Source organism: Argentina anserina, chromosome 6 (assembly GCF_933775445.1).
Source record: "Argentina anserina chromosome 6, drPotAnse1.1, whole genome shotgun sequence".
Taxonomy (NCBI): Eukaryota; Viridiplantae; Streptophyta; class Magnoliopsida; order Rosales; family Rosaceae; genus Argentina; species Argentina anserina.
This window is the reverse complement of record NC_065877.1, coordinates 14,632,727-14,655,221: the sequence shown is the minus strand read 5'-3', so window position 1 is coordinate 14,655,221 and position 22,495 is coordinate 14,632,727. Positions and strand designations below refer to the sequence as shown.

General features: G+C 38.8%; 3 protein-coding genes and 1 long non-coding RNA gene across 4 annotated transcripts; 2 read left to right on the top strand and 2 right to left on the bottom strand.

The window, feature by feature from the left end:
- Positions 1–450: 450 nt before the first annotated feature.
- LOC126797215 (FT-interacting protein 1) lies at positions 451–3,406 on the top strand. Its single transcript, XM_050523879.1, has 2 exons — positions 451–623; positions 727–3,406. The coding sequence occupies exon 2, from the start codon at positions 920–922 to the stop codon at positions 3,308–3,310; it is 2,391 nt and encodes a 796-aa protein (XP_050379836.1). The 5' UTR covers positions 451–623; positions 727–919; the 3' UTR covers positions 3,311–3,406.
- Positions 3,407–3,539: 133 nt separating this feature from the next.
- On the bottom strand, positions 3,540–5,448 carry LOC126797216 (60S ribosomal protein L6-1-like). The gene is made up of 4 exons (XM_050523880.1): positions 5,123–5,448; positions 4,918–5,024; positions 4,244–4,428; positions 3,540–3,844 (listed from the first exon to the last, which is right to left on the bottom strand). The coding sequence occupies exons 1-4, from the start codon at positions 5,377–5,379 to the stop codon at positions 3,689–3,691; spliced, it is 705 nt and encodes a 234-aa protein (XP_050379837.1). The 5' UTR covers positions 5,380–5,448; the 3' UTR covers positions 3,540–3,688.
- Positions 5,449–9,086: 3,638 nt separating this feature from the next.
- On the bottom strand, positions 9,087–16,558 carry LOC126796934 (bZIP transcription factor TGA10). The gene is made up of 12 exons (XM_050523649.1): positions 16,555–16,558; positions 15,703–15,979; positions 15,485–15,609; positions 14,749–14,831; positions 14,460–14,600; positions 14,253–14,324; positions 14,075–14,134; positions 13,904–13,981; positions 13,714–13,786; positions 13,339–13,610; positions 12,084–12,323; positions 9,087–9,592 (listed from the first exon to the last, which is right to left on the bottom strand). Exons 1-12 carry the CDS (start codon positions 16,556–16,558, stop codon positions 9,434–9,436), a joined length of 1,584 nt encoding a protein of 527 aa, XP_050379606.1. The 3' UTR covers positions 9,087–9,433.
- A 1,173-nt stretch (positions 16,559–17,731) lies between these two features.
- Positions 17,732–20,068, top strand: LOC126800039 (uncharacterized). Its single transcript, XR_007672676.1, has 3 exons — positions 17,732–18,028; positions 18,513–18,576; positions 19,833–20,068. It is a non-coding gene; the product is annotated as an uncharacterized LOC126800039 (long non-coding RNA).
- Positions 20,069–22,495: the final 2,427 nt, after the last annotated feature.

Genomic DNA, 22,495 nt, shown 5'->3' with positions numbered 1-22,495 from the left:
ACTTGCACCAACTCAATCACTATGATTTTCAAGTCTAAAAGACTATCTTTGTCCTCTTAAGTGGAGAATATATCTCTTTTTCTAGAAATATATTGAATTTTGACAACTAATTCAACCCCTTCTTTTCTATGCTGTTTCTTTAGTGACATTTCTTTCACATAGAAAATATATCTTCACTATCACTCTTCCTTTCAAAACCTTGTTCATTCTTTATGCCATCAAGTATAAGAAACTCCTTTTTAAATACATATCACTAACCAAAAAGACAACGTCAAGCTGGTAGTGGTGGTATAGATTCCCAAAATGTTAAGGCTTAAAAAGAAGAACGAAAACGTATCTAGCTTTAGACTTCTGGGGATTTTTTTGGAAACAGAATAGCAGAACTCATATATACTCGAGCTCTCTGTGCATGAACCTATAGAAACCAGAACCTCTTTCAACCCAAAGCCCCCAAGTGCCTTATATTCAAAATATAACTATATATCATGAAGCCAGAAAGGTTTGTACACGGTTGCGAATTACTTGCCAAACAAGAATCCTCAAGTTTGGAACATATATATTAGAGGAAGCAAGGATTATTGAAAACTCCTACAAGTACTGAAGCTGCTCTTGTGAGTTAAAAGGTGAAAGAATCAAAAGATCTATATTTGCTATAGAGTCCACCTTCTGTGGCATATTGTTGGTAATCGTTATTGATAGAGTGATAATACAAAATTTGTTTTTCAGGTACAAGAGCTGCTGCAGTATGCAGTGAAAGATACTTTGAGCATCAATACGCAGTGATTTTGAAGCTGCAACTTCCCATTGTTCAAAAGTTTCGAACTGAATTGGTGTCATTCCCGCAAAGCGAACAAAAGAGGTTACAGAAGACTTGATATAAAGTTTTACTTCCACAAGAGAGCCATCCACACTTGCAGAAATGAAATCACAGGCTGGTAGTAATCCCCAAGAGGACTACAAATTGAAGGACACGAAACCCCAGCTTGGGGAACGATGGCCACATGGAGGAGTGCGCGGTGGAGGAGGGTGGATTAGCAGTGAAAGAGCTACAAGCACTTATGACCTTGTTGAGCAGATGTTCTATCTCTATGTTAGAGTTGTTAAAGCAAAAGATCTGCCAACAAACCCTGTAACAGGAAGTTGTGACCCTTACATAGAAGTGAAGCTTGGAAATTACAAGGGCAAAACACAGCACTTTGAGAAAAAAACAAACCCCGAATGGAAGCAGGTGTTTGCATTCTCAAAAGACAAGATTCAGTCTTCCATACTTGAAGTTTATGTCAGAGAGAAAGACATGGTAGCAAGAGATGACTATGTAGGAAAAGTGGTGTTTGACATGAATGAAGTGCCAACTAGAGTTCCGCCGGATAGTCCTTTGGCGCCTCAGTGGTATAGATTAGAACACCGCAGAAGCGATACCTATAAGGTCAGAGGAGAGGTTATGCTTGCAGTTTGGATGGGCACACAGGCTGATGAAGCTTTCCCAGAAGCTTGGCACTCGGATGCTGCTTCAGTTCATGGAGAAGGAGTTTTTAGCATTCGTTCCAAAGTTTACGTTTCACCAAAACTCTGGTATCTCAGAGTCAATGTAATTGAAGCTCAAGATGTGGAACCACATGACAAAAGCCAACCACCACAAGCTTTTGTGAAGGCTCATGTTGGGAACCAGACACTCAAGACAAAGGTATGTCCGACCAAAACTCCTAATCCAATGTGGAATGAAGACTTGCTCTTCGTAGCAGCAGAGCCTTTTGAAGAACTGCTTGTGCTTACAATTGAAAACAAAGTCAGCTCAAAAGAAGAACAAGTGGGGAAAATAAGCTTGCCACTGACCATGTTCGAAAGGCGCTTGGATCACAGGCCAGTACATTCTCGCTGGTTCACCCTCGAAAAATTTGGTTTCGGTGCATTGGAGGGAGACAAAAGGCATGAGCTCAAATTTTCAACCAGAGTCCATCTAAGAGTCTGTCTTGAGGGTGCTTACCATGTTCTGGATGAATCGACCTTATACATAAGTGATGTGAGGCCTACTGCTAGGCAGCTATGGAAACAACCAATTGGGATTCTTGAAGTGGGGATCTTAAGTGCTCAAGGGATTCTTCCGATGAAGACCAAGGATGGTAAATCAACAACTGATGCTTACTGTGTAGCTAAGTATGGGCAGAAATGGGTGAGGACCAGAACAATCATCGAAAGCTCCAGTCCGAAATGGAATGAGCAATACACATGGGAGGTCTATGACCCTTGCACTGTGATCACACTAGGAGTTTTCGACAACTGTCATCTGGGTGGAAATGAGAAACCAACTTCCGGCAGCGGAGCAAAAAATGACTCGAGAATTGGCAAGGTAAGAATCAGGCTATCAACTCTTGAAATGGATAGGATTTACACCAACTCTTATCCACTTCTTGTTCTTCACCCATCTGGATTGAAGAAGATGGGGGAGCTGCAACTAGCAGTGAGGTTTACCTGTCTCTCATTAGCAAATATAATCTACCTCTATGGTCATCCCTTGCTTCCCAAAATGCATTACCTGCATCCATTCACTGTAAACCAGTTAGATAGTCTGAGGTATCAGGCAATGAACATTGTAGCTGTAAGACTTGGCAGAGCTGAGCCACCACTAAGAAAAGAGGTGGTGGAGTACATGCTTGATGTAGATTCCCACATGTGGAGCATGAGAAGAAGCAAAGCCAACTTCTTCAGAATTGTTTCACTCTTCTCTGGCCTAATCTCCATGAGCAGGTGGCTTGGCGAAGTACGTCACTGGAAAAATCCAATCACTACAGTTCTAGTTCATGTTCTGTTTTTCCTACTGATCTGCTACCCAGAACTGATCCTCCCTACGATCTTCCTGTACATGTTTCTCATCGGAATATGGAATTTCCGTTTCCGGCCACGAGTTCCACCCAGTATGGATACTAAGCTTTCATGGGCAGAAGCTGTTCACCCGGATGAAATGGATGAAGAGTTCGACACCTTCCCCACATCGAAGGCCCAAGACGTGGTGCGAATGAGATATGATAGACTACGAAGTGTAGCGGGAAGAATTCAAACGGTGGTTGGAGACATAGCAACTCAGGGGGAGAGATTCCAGGCAGTGCTCAGTTGGAGAGACCCAAGAGCAAGCAGCCTGTTCGTATTTCTGTGCCTTATTATTGCTGTGGTGCTCTATGTGACACCCTTCAAGATGCTTGCACTGATTTCAGGCATAGTCTGGCTACGCCACCCAAGATTCCGAAGCAAGCTACCTTCAGCGCCCAGCAATTTCTTCAGAAGACTGCCATCTCGAGCTGATAGCATGCTCTGAGGATCATGGTTGTCCGTTCAAGCACCAAGGATTTCATGTATTGTTTACCTTCTGATTTGCATTCGGTTAAAAATTAGATTTCGAACAAAAATAATCAGCTGTATTCAGATGTATTATGTTGAAATTCTCCTGGTCTGATTTAATAGTTCTCAACAAGCTTAATGGTATAACGCAGTAAAAAAAATATTAAACGAAAGGAAAACAACCAAACAATGCAACGCGATGACCAGAAAATCAAAATTATAACATCCCTTGCAAGGCAATGCCGATCAGTACAAAAAATCAGATCTGAATGTGAGCAGAGCATACAATCATAGTAAAAAAACAAACGAGTACGGGTACGGGAGCAAGTGTCCTAAGTAAGAAAGTGACGACTGTCTAAAATACAAGCTCATGAGGCTTCATGCCAGATCTAAGGGAGAATCTTGCAGATAAGTATGTCTTCAAGTCTGGGACAGCCTCAATGGACTTTATCAAAGGAACATCCACAGTCTTCTGATCATCTTTCTTTTCTTGTGGGAATTCTTTCTTGTCCTGCAATTAGTTGTTTGGGAAATATTAATAATGAAAAAAAAAACACTTGGTAGACTGTTTTAAGACTTCCCAGTTTCCAACAGCAAACTTCCACAAAAAATGGATGTTGCAAAACAGATTGGAGTATCGTCTATTTTTCTAATCTGGTGAGTATTATGTCTTTCTTATATCAAAAACCGAAAAACTGGCATAAAAAAAACCAACTACAAGAATGGAAGTGTAATAAGCACAAGGACATCTAACAATTACACAACATCTGTGCGGGCAGATTTTTACTATTAAAGTCTCAAAACAGACAATTTAAAATACTAAAATGATGACACCTACATTTTACTTCCATGCAAATACAAGAAGATAATCAACTTTATCACGAAGTTATGATGAGTTGAGAAGACTAACCTCCTTATCTGCCTCAAAGAACTCTCCCTCTCCTTTCTTCTTCTTCTTCTTTTCCACGGCCTTTCCAAAGTACTTGTCATCAAACTTTTCCACATTAACCCCAGATATATCAACCTTGGTGGAAGTGCCAATCACATAGGACTGATTCACACGTCTCAATGGAACACCATTAATCTTGAATGGCCCTGCAGTCACAGTCATTAGAAATACACTCACTCATTTCAAAAAGCAAAAGGGAGACATCTCACAATCAGAAAATCACAGGCTACACCAGTTCCAAACATCTGTCTATAATGACAACCTAAGAAATGTACAACCTACCACCAATGTATATATGTACCATAAAAACCCAATGCTGAAGCATAATTTTTTTAAGTAAAAAATATCTGCAACAGAAAGCAATAAATTTGCAGATTGATGCATTCAAGTTCTATAACACTACTACACCGGAGGTGATTAACAGCGCACCCAAAAAACCCTATCTATACAATATTACGATTCAATCTTTCTCAACTAAACAGCAACCTACTACCCCAATAAACAACTACTACTCATTACTCAACCAACACCCTGCAAACAATTGCACAACTCAACACACAGAAATTGATCAACAAAACAGTTTCAACATTCGACTAACACTCCTCTATAAAAATAAATAAAAAATGGAAGCTCACCAGTGACAAGAAGCAGCCCAGATGGAAGCTGCTTAAGGAAAACAACTCTCTTCCCCTTAAACCTTCCAGCCAGAACAATCAACACAGTCCCAGGTGTAATACTCGCCCTACATCCAAACATCAAACCAAACACAAACATCAAACACAGAGACAAAACACATTTTCCACCTAACCTTTAAAAAAACAGGGTAGAAAGTAAGCAAACCTGAGCTTGGTCGGCTTGGGCTTATGCTTGTTGACCAGAGGCTTCTTGACATCCTCAGCAGGATAAAACTTAGGGGCCTTCACCGACGGAGCCTCGGCGGCCGGCTTGGCGTCGTGACGGGGGAAGACACCGCCATTTTTGGCCTTGATGGCCCAAAGGCCGCGCTTGTGGTACATCTTGGACCTTGAGTACTTACCCAAGCCGCGGATCAGATCTGGGTTTCGGGTCTTCTGGGGAACCCTCGCTTTTGGTGCCATTGCTGCGCGGCTGCGAGAGAAGACTCTGAAACGGCGAGGAAGAGAGAAAGGGAGAGTGGGTAGGGATGAGGTTTAAACCCTAGAGAGAGGGTTTTATTATATTGTTTCGTACGTGGTCCGGGTCATGTTTAGATGGATTGGGTTTGGGCTGCGGCCCGTTTTTCTCTCACGAGACACATTTTTTGGGTCTTAATTCTTCTCCGGCCTATTTCATATTTCATCCCCATAAACAAAGGAAAACCGTATTCCTGGTTGGCGCTGTTTTTTTTTTTCCGGTATTAAGGGGTTGGCTTTGCTTAAGTATACTAGAGTAACTAGACCGTATGTGAGACAGAAGTCCCAGGGGTTTTCTTGATAGTATGAGGTCTCACGTACAAATTCCAATTTGTGAAAATAATCCATTAGGGAAAGGTTTGCCTAAATTGCTCCATACTCGGACTAGTAGCTAGCGCAGTCACCCACTATTATCGTTATAAAGAAATATATATAATTAAGATCAGTTTGGTTTACCTTTGTTTAAAGTTACATCGTTAACCATTATTTGATGACGACTTAAACTTGCCTTCTTTGTTTTAAATTTTAATGGTCCGAGCATGAAGTAAAAAAACAAAACAAAAAACAAGACCAAAAGGAAAGGAAGGAGCACTCCGTCCCTTTCGGAGTATCTATTCGAAAACCTAGGGTTTCGTGTAGGCAACGCCGCTTCCTGGTTGGTGGAGCGACATTTGTGGATTCCTAGCAACAGCGCTTGTCGTGGTGTTCAAGCAAAGGAGGAGGTGAGGGGATGCGGAGAGTTTGTGGCTGACAAGGGCCTTAAACCAGCGTCAACAAAGCTTGGGTCTCGTGTGCAGGTGGCGGTGGGGATTCTTTCCATGTCGGCCGAGAGGCGTTGCGTAGCGGGGGACCTAGCTTGTTAAGCGACCAAAGTTTGTGGAGTGGCAGTGGTGATCAGTGCAGATCGGGTCACGACGATTAGCTGAGACCTTGTTTAGGGTGAACCAGAAGGAGGAGTGCATAGTCAAGCGGCGGCGCTAGAGCTTTGAGGTCGGGGTGGCAGCCATGGCCCTTCATTCTAGCTGGCTACTAGATTGAAAGGGTGACACCAGCCTCCTTGACAAGCAACTGCGAATTGGGTACTTGTGGGGGATGAGAAGGAAATTGGGTCTATGGGCCGTCCTCTTCTAAGGTGGGCTTTGGGCCTCTTCTTTCTTTTCCTTTTTATAGGACGGGTCTGCCAAGTACTTGTGATGGAGTAATCCCTTGGACACAAGGGAGGATCCCTATATGTATGAGGTCGGGTCTCACTCGTTTTCTTGGTTCGAAATATATACTTTGGGTCGTAGACCTGATGATCAAGTTTCGAGTCCTACCTCTTGTATGTAGGTTATTGCTTTCTTTAGTTTTTTTTTCAGTTTCATCGATCTGGTTATTGGTTTTGTTTTGAACTTTCAGTTTTATTTCGTAGTTGTAAGAATAAAGAGTGTTCGTATCCATTGTATTGGAGTTTACTTCTGCTTGATCTAACAATAATTGGTCGTGTAGGCTTCGGCCAGTATGGTAACTTGGCCTTTGGAATATATAATATTATTCTAAAAAGAAGAAGAAGAAGCTTTTAATGGTCTAAGCACATACCTTCATACACGATTTAACAACGGATGGATACCTTAAAAATCGCTAGGCGATCATTTGGCAAAGAGCTGCCTTAGAGCAGCTAGGCGGCCTTATATGTGAATTTATATTTTTTTATATTTTTTTATTTTTATACTTGTATAGTTGTATTTATATATTTAAAAATATATGAAGAGTTTAAAAGAGTAATAAAATTATAACTATAATACCAAACAAAGAATGTAAGCATATATTTTTCAAGAATTGTTCTTCTTCGTATCCCTCAATGACTCTTTTATCATCTTTATAAATGAAAAAAAAATCAAAACCCTAGTTGGCCTGCTTATGTTTGCTTAAACTCACCAAGAGGCCGCATAGAGACTGCCGAGATCCGCCTAGAAAGCGCCGATTAGCATTACTCGCTATTTGCTAAGGTCTCTCACTGCCTAGCGCCTATGCGGCACTGAGTTTTAAAACATTGAGTATACACACCCTATGGGTGTCAAACTCAATTATTACATATGTTGGGGAGAAAGCTTTTCCCCTTTTCCATTTATGGCAGGGCGCGCTATAGCCTATACGACAAAAGTCTATGTTTTGTAAATTTACAGGTGCGCTACATGGCTCAAAGTTCAGCTGGTTCAGTTGCCTTAGAGCCAGGTCTAGATTTAGATTGGAGGAGTGCGCAATTCGTGGTATGAAACCAATTCCCCCCATAAGCAGGGGTCGGCCCTCTGGGCATAGAGTCTTAAGGCGAAAAAAATTTGATGCCCTAAAATAAATGCTCGAAAAAAAAAATCTTAATTGTTCATAGTTTCATTGTTGAAAGTTGAAACATGGACAATTGTAAAATTCGTACAAACAACGACAAAATAAATTTCTTATTCTAAGCATATAAATGACTCAAAAGTCCTACGTTTTCAACTAATTACGATGATAAAATCTTATCTCAACTAAAATAGAGAAGAAAAAAAACCAAAAAATCTAGAAAACACAAAATAAAGAGCTTCAAAAATCTTACATCTTATTTCTTGGATTGAGAAAGAACAACCATGAATTGAGAAGGTTTTTATGCCTCAAAATGATTGAAGGAAAAAATTGTATTAAGAAAGAGAGAGTTATATACAGTGTCTATTGCAGAACTCATACATTTTAATAAGAAAGAGAGATATAATCAGTGACTATTGTATAACTCCTGCATAATTAAAAAGAAATTTCTTCTTAATTGTTTAAAAAAATGCATGCATACAAAATTTTTTGTTGAGGACCCCAAAAATTGAGGCCCTAAACTGGTGCCTACTTTGTCTTGCCCCAGGGCCAGCAGTGCCCTTAACCCCCCTTTCATTCTTCATCTTTCCCTCATTTCCGTCATGTTTTCTTTATATTTTTTCTTCTGTCTCTTACACAATTGTCTAATATTTGCTATTATTACTCTACATAATTCTACTATTTTTACTCTTTCTTCACGTTTTTTCCCCTCAATCTTTTTCTTTAGTTTCAACATTTTATATGTTCTCTAGTTATTTCATATTCTTGTTTACAAAAAAAAAAATCAGTACTTAAAACCAGCTCCACCCATTCTCTAGTTCTGCCCCTAACTGAATACCTTTCAATGTTAGGCGGTCGATTATGTTGATATTTGACATGCATCAATTCTATCAATTTGTGCATATGTTTTTCGATTTTGTCCTACAGTTGTTGTAACAATTTCAATTGTTTATATTAAATGCAATTCCTTGTTCTTAAATAACCCAAATAAACGTATTAATGTACGCGTACGTGAGAATCAAGCTAGCGAGTATGCATTTTTCTAACGGTAACTTGGTGAAGCTATGGGTGTAATACGAATTTTCTACTCCTTGAAAATAAAGCTTAGGTTTAACTCTACAACAGCAAGAAAAAAGAAACAGTTTCACTGTGAATTCATATATGCCCCAACATCGATTCGACCTGCCTGCATATTTCACTTCCAACTTTCAACGGTCAAATTGTCTCTAAGTGAACGCGATCATCAACACCAAGGAAGTAATTTAAGACCTTCCGTTTTTCTTATGTTCAGTAATCAGTAGTCGTTAATATTGGTACAAACTAAACTAGTTTTCTTCTTCATCATCAGCTTGGTCTTTTCTTTGTCAGAATAGTCGGCGATGTTGATCGTATCGATCTCTAGCTCTACCCAACGAGATTGAGAACCGACACAGGGCAAATTTATTCTAAAGGTGTGATATTGAAATTTAAATATACAGTTTAATTGTCTAGCTAGCTAGCTATACATCTGATCTCTAGAAACATTAAGACAAAGACAAGTACATGTATAAAATTACGATGGCATATTTCTTGGTTCTAAATTACTAGCTCGCTAATATTACATTAATTAACGGCAGCTAGTTTGCGATGTCGATCACGAATATTGCTTAGCTCAGCTCTAGCTGCATACGTTGGATGCTTAGCCTTGGTGATCTTGTCTAGGACGGCTCATCCAGAGAGAGCTGAGAGCTCGGAGACGATGGAAGTACTCAGCTATTGCCAGCAAACACCGTGCCGATTGGCGGGTAGTCAGCAGTGTCTGCAGCCGGTGAATCGTCTGCAGCCTTAGATTATCAGCCTGCAGCACAGATTACAGAAGTTTTCGTTAGTTTAAGTATTTACATTTACATCGTAGTTACTTATAAAACAGAATGACACTAACCCTAGCTAGATTTTCACTGATTTATACAACAGGCAGACGTTTGACTTTGTTGTATAGACTAAGAGACTGATAATGAAATTGGTTAACCAAATCATAATCTACTAGTGGAAAATGAAATGCATGTGGATCGGATTTTCTTGGTAATTATTCTGAGTCGTGGGGTAGAGTTACTGACCCTTATGCAAAGAATTGACTAGATATTAGGTGAGGAAAAGAAAAATAAATACAGACACTATGAAGCCATTATCATCAAGTAATTCTAGGATAATCTGTCAATGACTTGGACTTCTTCGCCATTTCAATATGCAGACCACGATTACCCATCTACCAATCTTAATTTTCTAAAATATTCAAATATTTATCAGTAATGAGTAATGACATGCATGCAGTGAGGAAGATCCGGAGGATTTTGGGTTTACACGAAGACAGACGAAGAGGCTAGGGTTTGGCTGGAAACGGTTATCTTGGAAGAGTGAGGGTCAAAAGAGAGTTATGGGTCAAGGGGCTACGTGGGGCGTTTGAGTCAAACTGTTACGACCGTGACCTCATATCCAGGTATGGGTCTAGGTTCTCTACGATATAGATTGTTGTAAATCAGTGGAAACCAGCAAGATGGGTATCTGCTACGTGTCTAGGTCAGAGGATTTTGCTCTACCACAGGCGGCCGGAGAGGAAACTAGGGCTACTGATTTTTCTGTTTTCCCCGGATACCCAGCTCGGTCGATCTTTCCACACTTGGCCAGAGAATTTCGTAGCCGTCAAGATATTTGGAGGCCATGTGCGAGATTGAAATCACGTCCCTAGTATTTGGCAAAGTCTTACATAAATAGATATTAGTTGTAAAATATTAATGCAAATTTACAACCTACAATTTATTTGTTATTGTTAATTAATTTGAGTCTAATCATATATCATTTTCTCATTTCTTTAACAACAAACTATGATAATTTTGAGAATAACAAAATATTTTATAAACTCACACAAATAGGTGAAAAAAATATGAAAAAAATCAAGGATAAGTAGTGTATCTATCCAATGAATCAAGAAAAAAGAATGAAGGAAATACAAAAAAAAATATGAGGGGTAGTTGGATAAATGTATCTACTATCTACAAATTAAAGAAAAAGATCAGGAATGAAATATGGCCTAAAAGAATGAAAGAAAAAAATGAAGTAAAAATGCAGTGATGTGAATTGAACCCTTAAACCGGTGGTGGAAGGTTGCAAGTTAGTGACCATCAAATGCCAACTAAACAACTCGATGTTTTATCCAAGGAGGCCTTTTTGTAAGATTAATAAATATATTAGATGTATATATAAAGCCCCAAACAATTGGGGGCCTGTGCCATTGCTCCTCGCCTCCTCTTCAGAACTTGTTTTGTGATCTTCATAGAGCTTGCAAAATGAAAAACACTATAGAGCGCGAACCCTAGTACTAAAGAGTGGAGTGCATGCAAGCCACGATATAGAAAATATTTTAATATACATTCACAACAATGAATTGCATGCATGGGAGATTATTCAGTCATTTAGCTGTATCAAACTAGCTAGCCGACGATTCATCCTGAAAATATTAACTGTTATTAACATAATTACTTGCAATGTTTTATCTAAGCATGGATCGGTAATCACGAAGATGAAAATGTTTCGTTTTACGCCGGATATATTCATAATTATCTTTTACAAGGTGATTATATAAACTTCTAATTAATCAGAATACTATTATATATAGATGGATGTTATTAAGGTACAATATGAATTGGTATATACCAATGCTCAAGAGTTTTAATTTGAACATAGATAGATTGTTAATTAGCTAGCTTGATAAGTTGTCAACTAAATTAATAAATGGTGGTTTTTTTTCTTTTACTTTAGAAATAGGTAAAACAAAAGGATCTAATACGATGTTCAATTCCTGCGCATTAAATCTGTTTCTAACTTTTGAACTTAATGGGCATAGGCTGTGTTTGATTGGGAAACCTAAGGAAGCGTAGAAGGAAGGGACTTAACTGAATGCGCTGAGTCGCTTTCATGGAAATAGTGCACACAGGGACAACCTTTCTCTCTTTCGTGAGAGGGAGACCAAGTCATGCAGATAAAAAATAGATTCCCATGTACCTACCATCAACCTCATGTTCATGATCAAGAGAGTCAGAAAGTGAGACATGGAGTAGTTCGTGGTTTTGGAGTAGGTATTTCCCAACCCAAACTCGACCAGATATTATTCCTCTCCTAATCGGCCCCCACCCCACAGGATATTACATACCACAATGGACCACCATGCAATTATATAATACGTAGTAATGTTATTATTTATCATTCTCAACTCCTCTTACGCATAATCTAAAATGATGATCTGAAAGTGCAGATAGCAACTGCATACAGCGAGCGAGCGATAGAATATGTACCTGTCTGACGAACCCTTCGAGGGTAGAGAGCTTGTTCATGGCTAAAGCCATCTGACCCATGTAGTTAGCCATGTTAGGAGGCATGCTCAGCGAGTCGGAGGCTATGGTGTCCGACAGTGACTGGTTCAGAGCTTCAAGCCCGTGTGTGAGAGCGTCCTCAGCTTCACTTGTGGATTGTTGTAACGAACAAATAGCCATCAGTTGCTGCTCCGTCAGTGGCTCGATTTGGGTCACAATAATCTATTAGGAAAAGCTCGACACTCTTAGTTACAAATAGCGCGCTGTTAGTTAATGATCTATTAGTGCATGTAAATATTATGATGATGAAACGATTACCCGACTTAGTTGGCTATAATTTTGTGTTTCGTATTCACTTGCTAGAAACCAAACATACATATGAAGATAGAACGAGACATTTTCTGTATGAATTTAGAAAACATAGAAAGAAAGAAATTGAAGGAGATATTAATTAAACAGAGGAAGCTAGACACCCCGCAACAACTCTCTTTCTTTGGCTATAGTTCTCAGTCTCTTTAGAGATTGATAGACAATTATTTGGAGTAAGAGACATACGCACTTTAGGGGAAATGGAGACCTAACTCGGCCTTATACTAGAAACCCCTCCCGATACCTTTCGTCATTTATGTTATTCATGAGACAGAAACTGATCAATATTCTTTCCCACTTCAACCGACAAGTACTTATAGTACCCGCCATGAATCATATAATTTCATTTTACATTTCCAGACATAAAACATATTACGGTAATTAGGTTCATATAATAACTTGCATTGATCGACACCATTAACCACAAGCTATAGTTACTAGATAAATGATCAACATACAACCTTGTTTTTCCCATGAATAGACTGAAAATTATTTATATTTTTTTTTCTACGCTCAAAGAATAAAGCGTTAAAAGTTGAAATTAATTTGAAACATAGAAGTCGTCGCTATGCAGAACGATTTCCTCATAGCAATATAATGAAGCCCACAATACAGGTTAATGAAACGAAGACGGTTATATATAACCGACAAATACAATAAATTTTCCTTATCCTCTCAAGGTCGTAAATGTGACCTAATTGTTTGAGTCCGATAAATTCTAGTAATGTCCTTTTCTCAATTTCATTTCCACATACTTTGTTGTTGCATGACTTGCATAAAAATTAATGACTTGGGTGAGAGATGACTCAGATGAGCTTGCTAAACTAGGGTTAATCAACTAATCAAGCATAAGCATATATGGAATTACCTTAATGACCTCAGAGGGCCGGAATCCACCCATCCACATGAAGCATCTCTCAGCTGGAGTCTTCCACATGCCTGAAACAATGTGAAACACATCGGTTTTGGCCACCATGCTCTTGAGGTTCATCACCTCATCATAGTGTGCCAAACAGTTGTCCACAAACAGCCTTAGCTCATTCTCGGGCAAATGCTCTTGCACAGCTGCTCGGAGCTCACACATTAGGCGGTGGTGCTCCTCGAGCCAGCGAGTATACTCCATGTCAAAAATAGCAGCATCTTGATAGATGAAAAATGAGTATCAGGTCTGGATTCAAGCTTACAGAGATGGCGAAAAGAAAGCTAAATTAGAGCTATTCAGAAAATAAACAAAAGTTATTACCTGAGCTAGTGTTGTTTATACCAACCGGAACTCCCTGTTCTGCTCCTACAAGACCACCTCCAAAGAACATGCCCTAAAAAGAGAAAGAATAAAACCAAGTTTTAGAAACATATTTGGGAAACTGAAACTAATTTAAATCGATCAACATGTCCTTCCAGTTATAAGATTAACTGATGGATATAGATATCACCTGGGTTCTAGCTCTTTGCAGCTCTTGTTCCAGCTGTGTGAGCTTAATCCTACTCGACTCCAACTGCTGAACATATGCCTGGAACCGAAAACAAAAGAAAGTTAGACATTAACGTACGTGGAGAATAGAAGATAAATGATAATTAAGATCGATATTAAGGGAGGACCTTACCTTTTTTCTGAGCCTGCTTTTCCTGGCTGCCTCTCTATTCTGAGCAAGCCTTCTCAGTGTCTTCCCAATAATAAGCACAGCACAAGTATAAATAACATCGTTATAGGTAAAGAAGAAAATAGAAGTGAAGAAATGGTTTCAACGAAAAGTGAAGAGCTTGAATTAATTAGCTAGTCACCTTAGGGTCTGGTGTTTTTGGTCCTTCTTGCTCTGAACTTGATGTAGTTGGTCCCTTGCGGTTACCCTCACGCTGCCAAAACATTCAAGTAAACACAAAAATCGTAAACATTATTAAGCTAATTTATCACTAAGATGTTCTGAATAAGGGAGAATCTCAATTTCAATTAACTAATTAATAAATACTAGCACTAGTATGGATGTTTACCTTGATAGTCTTGGCAGGTTCAGGAGGTCCAGATGGAGCAGCAGCATCAATTTTGCGTGGGTTGGCCAACTCCATGGACGGCTCTGATGGTCTCTTTGAATCACTAGTTGCAGAAGAAACTATTCCAGCATTACTAACACCCTATTGTGTATACCAACCACAGAACAAACCCATTAGTTTACGGGAGAACTAAAATTAAAATAATAATGTCAACGGACCAAGCAAGAAATTAGAAAAGTACTAAAAAAATTATGACATTTAACGGTTAGAGTAAAAATTTTATGCATACTTTGGTTGATGATGGCTCTACGTGCATAGGCTGAGATGGGAAAATGTTCAAAGTTGGAGGCCTCATTCCTGAGCTAGTTTGATCTGCAGTACACAATTTTCCTACAAGTTAAGCATTACTCCTATGATTCCAGACTCAATTTAAGCATTTGTATGTACTGTGAGAGAGAGAGAGAGAGAGAGAGAGAGAGAGAGAGAGAGAGAAAGACCCAAATCATTGAAAGAAAAGAGAGAAGAAGGCAAGCTAGAGAAGTATGAGAATCAAAATGAGAAAAACAAAACACCCATACCCCCCAAAAAAATACAGAATCATTGTACTAGCTTTATTCAGTACATGTAGGATTCGTAAGAAATTCATAATGGGTTTTGATTTGTTACATGAAATATATGTCACAGTCCAAGCTCCAAACAACAAGAAATTGAGAAGGAAAAAGAAGTAGGAGAAGAAAATAGTTAAATCTGAAAGAGAGTGAAGACGGAATCCATTTCATTGAAAAATTGAGGACTCCCTTGTGATTGTACTTATTTTATCCTATAGGATCCGGTCAAAGAAAAAGTACTGTCGACAGAAGGAAGCAGATGGGAAAAACTAGTCCTGTTGAACAGGCTTTTCCTGTGACCTCCGGCCAAAACCAAATCTCTTGTGATTTGATCTGATCAAGCGAAAGGGTAAAATTATATTCCCCTAGCCAGCCTTGTGATTCTCTGTGAAAAACTGAAAGGACAAAGCCGCTTACGTCGTTGGTCTTGAATGTGATGGGAAGCGTGATGATGATGATGATCTTGTTGGCCATCGAGGTAGAGGAAAAGAGCTTGATCTAACTCGCCCAGATCATATGCTCCAGTATCTTTGTTGCTTCCTCTAATATATACACAAAAATCTTATATCATTTAGTATATAGAATAAACAAATAAGAAAACAATTAAGACGCTAAGGTAATGATGATGAAATTACATGAAATTCGCAGATGGGATGTTGGAGGATGATGACTGCATCATTCCATATTGAATTTCATGATGATGCTGTTGTTGTTGCTGCTGCTGCTGATGGTGGTGGTTTGGTATTTGATGATGATTATGATGATGATGTTCTTGTTGTTGTGGTTGCTGTTGTTGCGGGTCGAGTTGATTTCTGGAAGCCATGAAACTAGCAAGCTTTGTTTCCAACCTGTGTTGCTCTCCTGCTCTTTCTTCTGCCTCTTCAAAACCCCCTTCAGTGGTGAAACCGCTTTCTGTTCACCATAGCTCTCGATCACACCTTCATATAAATCCACAGAGAGAGCGAGAAGGGTCGGTGATGTGTAGCTCAGGAGAGGAGAAGCTTTGCTAGCTGTTGAGTTGAGAATTAAAGAGGGGGGAGAGTGAGACCAAATGAGAGGAATTCAATATAAACAAAAAGAGACAAAGCTTTGGTTTTCTCTCTCTCTCTCTCTCTCTCTCTCTCTCTCTCTATGGAGTAGACGACTTTGTTTCCTGCTGTAAACCAAATATTCAGCTAAAGCGGTTCTTGAAAATATCCATTTCTCTCTCTTCAGAAAAACCACAGAAGACCTGCAGAGAGATTCCGATTTAAAAAAAAAAAAATTTAAAAACTGCTTCTGGGCTTCCTTATGAGGGCTGACCAAGCCTCTTCTCTCAGTCTAGGCTGGAAATGACAAAGCTGCCTTGACTGGGTTTCAAGTTTTACTGTTCACATTCATACGTACTTGACGTAGATAGATTATGGATTAGGAGGCTCGTATATCATTAATAAAAAAATCGAAACTTGCTCCATATATATCAACTGATGAAAAATTATTATATATACCCATCACATATCCCAAAATGCGTACTCTTTTAATGTAATTAGTACATTTTTACTGTGATTATTTCTTATTTGGTTCTTATATGTAAATAAACTTTTATCATTTTCATTGCGTGCATGCATGTTAATTATATCATGGCGTAATATAATTGGCTGGGTACACCACATGGTAGTGCCACGTGGTATGACGGGTATATATTTAATAATTACTCCATAATTGATATGCCAACTAATTCTATATAATTTGATAAAATAAATTAAAACATTCTACATATTGAGCCAAGGGTAACAATAAAACATTTTACAGTATGTATGTAGTAAAAACAAATCTTAGTATGTATACTGATTCTGTAATCAGTATGTATGTTACTATTTTTTTATTTTTTTAAGAGTGACAATAAGTCTCTTATTTATCATAATCTCTCACGAAGAAAAAAAAAAGTTGCTCTCTTCAACCAAAGATCGACAAGTACTACCCCTTCCTCCTTCCTTATCCAATCAACCATGTCAATTGTCGGACAGAGTAGTCTCTCATGGACTCGGATCCTCTCCTAATGAGAGAGTTTCTAATATTGCCTAATAAGTGAATACCAACCCTTCATTACCAATCAATGGTTAAGATGATCTCCATTGTTAATAATTTCTCCTACCCTTTTCTCAGCAATGCTCTCTCCCTCTCACATTTCCAACTCTTCGAACCCAAACTCTCCTCTATTGAAAGGAAAAAAACTAGGGGATGCCGGTCTCTCCTCTCTCACTTCCATCCCCGAATCTATGCCGCAGCTTAGAAGCCCCCGTTGTAATAACCCGAATTTTTAGAAACTAAATGTCGAGTATTTTCAAAGTGTTCAACTTGTGAAATTAATTCAAGACGACAATTGGAGGTTTGCGACATTTCGAAACGAAAACGGAAACGTTCTCGGATCGTTTAATTAGAAAACGTAACGTTACCGCAACGTATAGATCGACTTTTATTCCGTCGCTCGGTTGCGAAAACTTCCTTCACGAAAGTCGTAGAGCTCATCGATACGCGTTCGTGGACACGTCATGCGTTCGAATCGGACGTCGGACGCGAAAGTTATTGACGATGGAAGTTCGTTTCCGATTCTGGAAATAGTATAAAAGGAAGGAAATGAGATTAAAAATCAGATTTTTTTTCCAAAAATCAGCTCGGGGGTACTGTTCACCCGAGCTCGGGTACTGTTCACCCGACCCAAAAACCTTCTCCGGCCGATTTCTCCACCATCCGACGTCGCCTCGTGTCGTGCCACCTATCAAACTGACGGGCTCGACGAGCTCCATCTTTTGGGCTATGCCTTGCACTCCGGCGACAACCACACACGGTGTAGCAACCGCCGGAAGATACTGCTGTGGCGGCGCCGCCTCCTCCGGCCACCATGGCTCAAGATTCTTGGGGGGTTTTGCTTGTCTCAGTCCCAGCAACATTCCCACAAAAGGAATCGAGCCAAATCGAAGTGTAAGTACCCGAATCAAAATTTCAATTTTTAGGGTTTGTGAATAGTGCCGATTTTGTGTTCTTCGTTGTTTGGACTGTTTAGACTCGGATTTAGACCTTGGTGTCAACTAGGAAGTTGTTGGAAATGTTGTTTAGGTTGTGGTGGTGAAATTTGGCGATGATTGGTGGCGGTTGGTGAACAGTAACGCCGAATGAATAGTGGCTGTGAATAGTAACTCCGCATGAATAGTGATATGTAACAGTAACTGTGAATAGTGATCTGTAACAGTACTGTGAACAGTGTCATGGTAAACAGTAACTGTGAACAGTGTTTTGGTAAAACAGTAATTGTGAACAGTGTTTTGGTAAAACAGTAACTGTGAACAGTGATTAGTAAACATGAACAGTGTTCTGTGAACAATGTTTTATGAACAACATTTAGCTGTGCTGAACTCGTCACCTGATATTTTAAGTATCATTTTCTAAGCATTTATCGTGCTATTAGGTGACTGACGAAACGAGTGAGGAAATTACTTTCAGGGTCGTGGAAGTTGCACGCAGGAAAGAATGTGAGTAAAATCTCACTTATTTACGAATCTACCCTTGCGGTGATTCCAAGATTTTTGCAAGAGTTTTTAATATTGAATTACGACACGTATACAATATAGTGGATTACGTATATATCGTATAAATGGTAATAAGTACATATATATATATATATAGTTTGCTATATTATATACTGTTATGAATTCATTAGAATTGATCATTTCGAATGACGAGAATTAAATGTTGAGCATGTGATGTGATTTTTGTACAATATGAGGTGTGATTATTGTACGTGGTTTTAACATGAGTTTGTTAAAATGTTTTGTCTTCGGACGAGTTTTGTCTTCGGACGAGTTTTTGTCTTCGGACGTGTTTATGAAATATGACATGTATACGATATAATGGATTATATATATATATATATATATATTGTATAAATGGTAAATATGTACATATATATATAGTTTGCTATATAATATACTGTTATGATTTTATCGTGATTTATGTCATTTCGATGACGAGATTTAAATATCGAGCATGTGATTTTGATTTGTACAATATGATGTGAGATTATTGTACGTGATTTTAACATTTAGTTTGTTAAAATGTTGATTTGTCTTCGGACATGATTTTTGGTACAATATGATGTGAGATTATTGTACGTGATTTTAACATTGAGATTGTTAAAATGTTGATTTGTCTTCGGACATGATTTTTGGTACAATATGATGTGAGATTATTGTACGTGATTTTTAACATTGAGATTGTTAAAATGTTGATTTGTCTTCGGACGTGATTGGTACAATATGATGTGAGATTATTGTACGTGTGTGGCAAGTCGGAACCTAGCCTTTGGCCGGGGGAAAGTTACGATACAGTTAGAGCTCTAGTCTGTCTGCCTTAGTACTGCATGTGAGGTAACGGGTGGTTATCTGCTCATGGGTACTCAGATTGTTTTGGATGTTGGGTAGCGGGTGGCTATCCAATATCGGCGGTGTATTACGAGAGGGGTAACCGATGTGTACCAGCGTTCTTGGTACCCGTATTATAAATGCATTTGGGTAACCAGAAGGGTTACTTAATTTCTCATGAGCGCTTCTTTTTCTTTGGGACAACCAGATGGGCCGTCCACTGACTCATGAGTGCATTTATATTTGTTTGATTTGTGGATTTTCTTATATATTGATATGCGAGTTATATATTTTCATTTTACTCATACGAGCTGTAAAGCTTACCGGGTTTGTGTTTACAATCCCGGTGCACCAATTCGATGGTGTAGTGGATAACTCCGCAGGTGTGGATTAGCGGGAATTGACGGACCGCTCAGAGGACTTGAAGTTATTTATCTCCAGCTTGCGTGAGGATTTGGTGTGACTATCTTGTGAGGATTATACATTTCCAATTGATATAATGTTGAATTATATGTTTGGTTTGTAATAATTGGTTTTCTGAGTTGTATTGAGAACTCAGTGATGATCCGCTGTGCACGTTAAATGATTTCGATTTCATTGAGATTGTTTTGGTGTTCTAACGACTTTGAAATTTTGAGTTTTTAGGCTTGAAATTTTAGGGTCGTTACACCCGTCACCAGCGTCCTTTCTGGTGACCCAATTCATTCCTAATTTTTTCTCCATTCAAACTCGGTATCCCTCCTTTCATATCCCAAATTCTCTACCTTTCGACCCCGAACTCTCCTCTATGTATTTGTACTCTTATTGTTCAACTCGGAACAAGAAAGAAGTATGGGATTTGTACGAAGACGATCAAGTTAATTGTCACTTGCGTGGAATCCAAATATGACGAAATTAAAGATGATATGAAATCGATCTCACTTTGCCATTGTCATATGTTTTCAAATTCAAATGACTTTGGTGTTTCTTATTTCTTGGAGAGCATTCATTTGAAGCATAAATTTTAACTTAGAGTTGTGTTTCGAATCTTAAAGAATTAACGAATACTACCAGGATCTTGAACAACAAATGGAAATCTCATGAATGAACTGAAATAGAGAAAAAAAACCAAGAAGGTGTTGGGTCACTGTAGAGGAAGGCAGAGACGATGGTTTATAGGGTGGCGGAGCCGAGAGAGGAGAGAGGAAGAAGTAATATGATCGTTGTTTTACAATGAACAGTCGAGATTCACCTATTAGGCAATATTAGGAGAATTTTCATTAGGAGAGGATCTCAGTCCGTCTCATTTTGTTGCCATCCTTGCAATTCTTGTACCACTAATTTTCAATTCGTTACTGGTGCGATAGCGGTCTCGCCAAATGTCTTCGCGATGGGGAGGTTCAAGGCTGCTAAACACTCCCCGCTGTCAACCTGTGTCACAATCCCGAATTTCGAATGATAAAAATTTGAATTCGAAGTCATGAAAACTCAAAAACAATCTCAAATATACTGAAATTATCTTATCATAACAGTGTATCGAAACTGAGTCCACATCATGACTCAGTCAACTCGAATAATATACAACCAATGAAAATGTAAAATTCACTCAATCCTCACCACAAACAGCAGAAAGAAATCTTCGACAATCTTCAGTGGAAGTCCTCTAATTCTGCTAATCCACACCTGCAGAACTATCCCCTACACCATCGAATAGGTGCACTGGGATTGTAAACACAAACCCGGTCAGCTTTTCAGGTCGTATGAGTAAATCAATAATACAACTCGTATATAAACACTGAAGAAAATACTGAAAACATTTATTTATAATACGGAAAATACTGAAAATACTCATGAGTCATTGGACGGCCCATCTGGTTGTCAAATAATATTTGAAAATATGCGTGCTCATGAGAAATTGAGCAACCCCTCTGTTTACCCAAATACATTTATAATACGGGTACTCATGAGCGCTGGTACACCTCTGTTACCCCTCATGTTAGTACGCCGCCCGACATTAGGCAACCACTCGCTACCCAATATCCAAAAGAAAAATACTGAAAACATTTAATTATAAATGTACTCATGAGTCATTAGACGGCCCATGGTTGTCCAATAATATCTGAAAATATAAGTGCTCATGAGAAATCAGGCAACCCCTCTGTTTACCCAAATACATTTATAATACGGGTACTCATGAGCGCTGGTACACCTCTGTTACCCCTCATGTTAGTACGCCGCCCGACATTGGGCAACCTCTCGCTACCCAATGTCCAAAATATGGGTACTCATAAGCGCTGGTACACATCTGTTACCCCTTATGTTAGTACCCCGACAGACATACTAGAGCTCTAACTGTATCGTAACTTTCGCCCGGCCAAGGCTAGGTTCCGACATGCCAACACGTCCGAAGACAGGTCCACAGACTACAAAAAAACAAAAAACAAAAAACAAAAAACGTTTTAACATAACTCAAGTTAAAACCATTTACAAACAATCAATCATCAAATGATATTTTACAAATCAAATTGACATGCTCAAATAAATAAATATCAATGCTATAATGAACTCGTTCGCAAATGGAAATTACGACAGTATATAATATAGAAAACCATATATATGTACCTATTTTACCAATTATACACATACACAATCCACTATATCATATACATATCATAGTTCATTCTTTTAAATTTAGCGCAATCATGAATCTCCGCAAGGGTGGATTCGTCACTGTGAGATTCTACTAACCTTCTTTCTTGCGTACAACTTCCACGACACTGAAAGTAATTGCCTCACTCGTTTCGTCAGTCACCTAATAGCATGATAAAATGATTAGAAAATGATACGTAAAATATCAGGTGACGATTTCAGTACAGGTAAATGTTGTTCATAAAACATTGTTCACAGAACACTGTTCATGTTTTACTGTTTTACTAAAATACTGTTCACATTTACTATTAATAAAACAATGTTCATAGTACTATTCATGTGTGCCACTGTTCACCGGCCACCATCAATGACCACCAAATTTCACCACCACAATCTAAATGAC

Excerpts from the sequence above, each read along its gene's own strand:
- LOC126797216 (XM_050523880.1), bottom strand. The coding sequence starts at position 5,379 with ATGGCACCAAAAGCGAGGGTTCCCCAGAAGACCCGAAACCCAGATCTG. Across the intron at positions 4,429-4,917 it reads TGGGCTGCTTCTTGTCACTG|GGCCATTCAAGATTAATGGT; the intron begins GTGAGCTTCCAT and ends CTGTGACTGCAG. Across the intron at positions 3,845-4,243 it reads TCTTTGAGGCAGATAAGGAG|GACAAGAAAGAATTCCCACA; the intron begins GTTAGTCTTCTC and ends AACTAATTGCAG.
- LOC126796934 (XM_050523649.1), bottom strand. Across the intron at positions 14,135-14,252 it reads CAAAAACACCAGACCCTAAG|ACACTGAGAAGGCTTGCTCA; the intron begins GTGACTAGCTAA and ends ATTATTGGGAAG. Across the intron at positions 13,787-13,903 it reads TGCAAAGAGCTAGAACCCAG|GGCATGTTCTTTGGAGGTGG; the intron begins GTGATATCTATA and ends TTCTCTTTTTAG.
- LOC126797215 (XM_050523879.1), top strand. The coding sequence starts at position 920 with ATGAAATCACAGGCTGGTAGTAATCCCCAAGAGGACTACAAATTGAAG.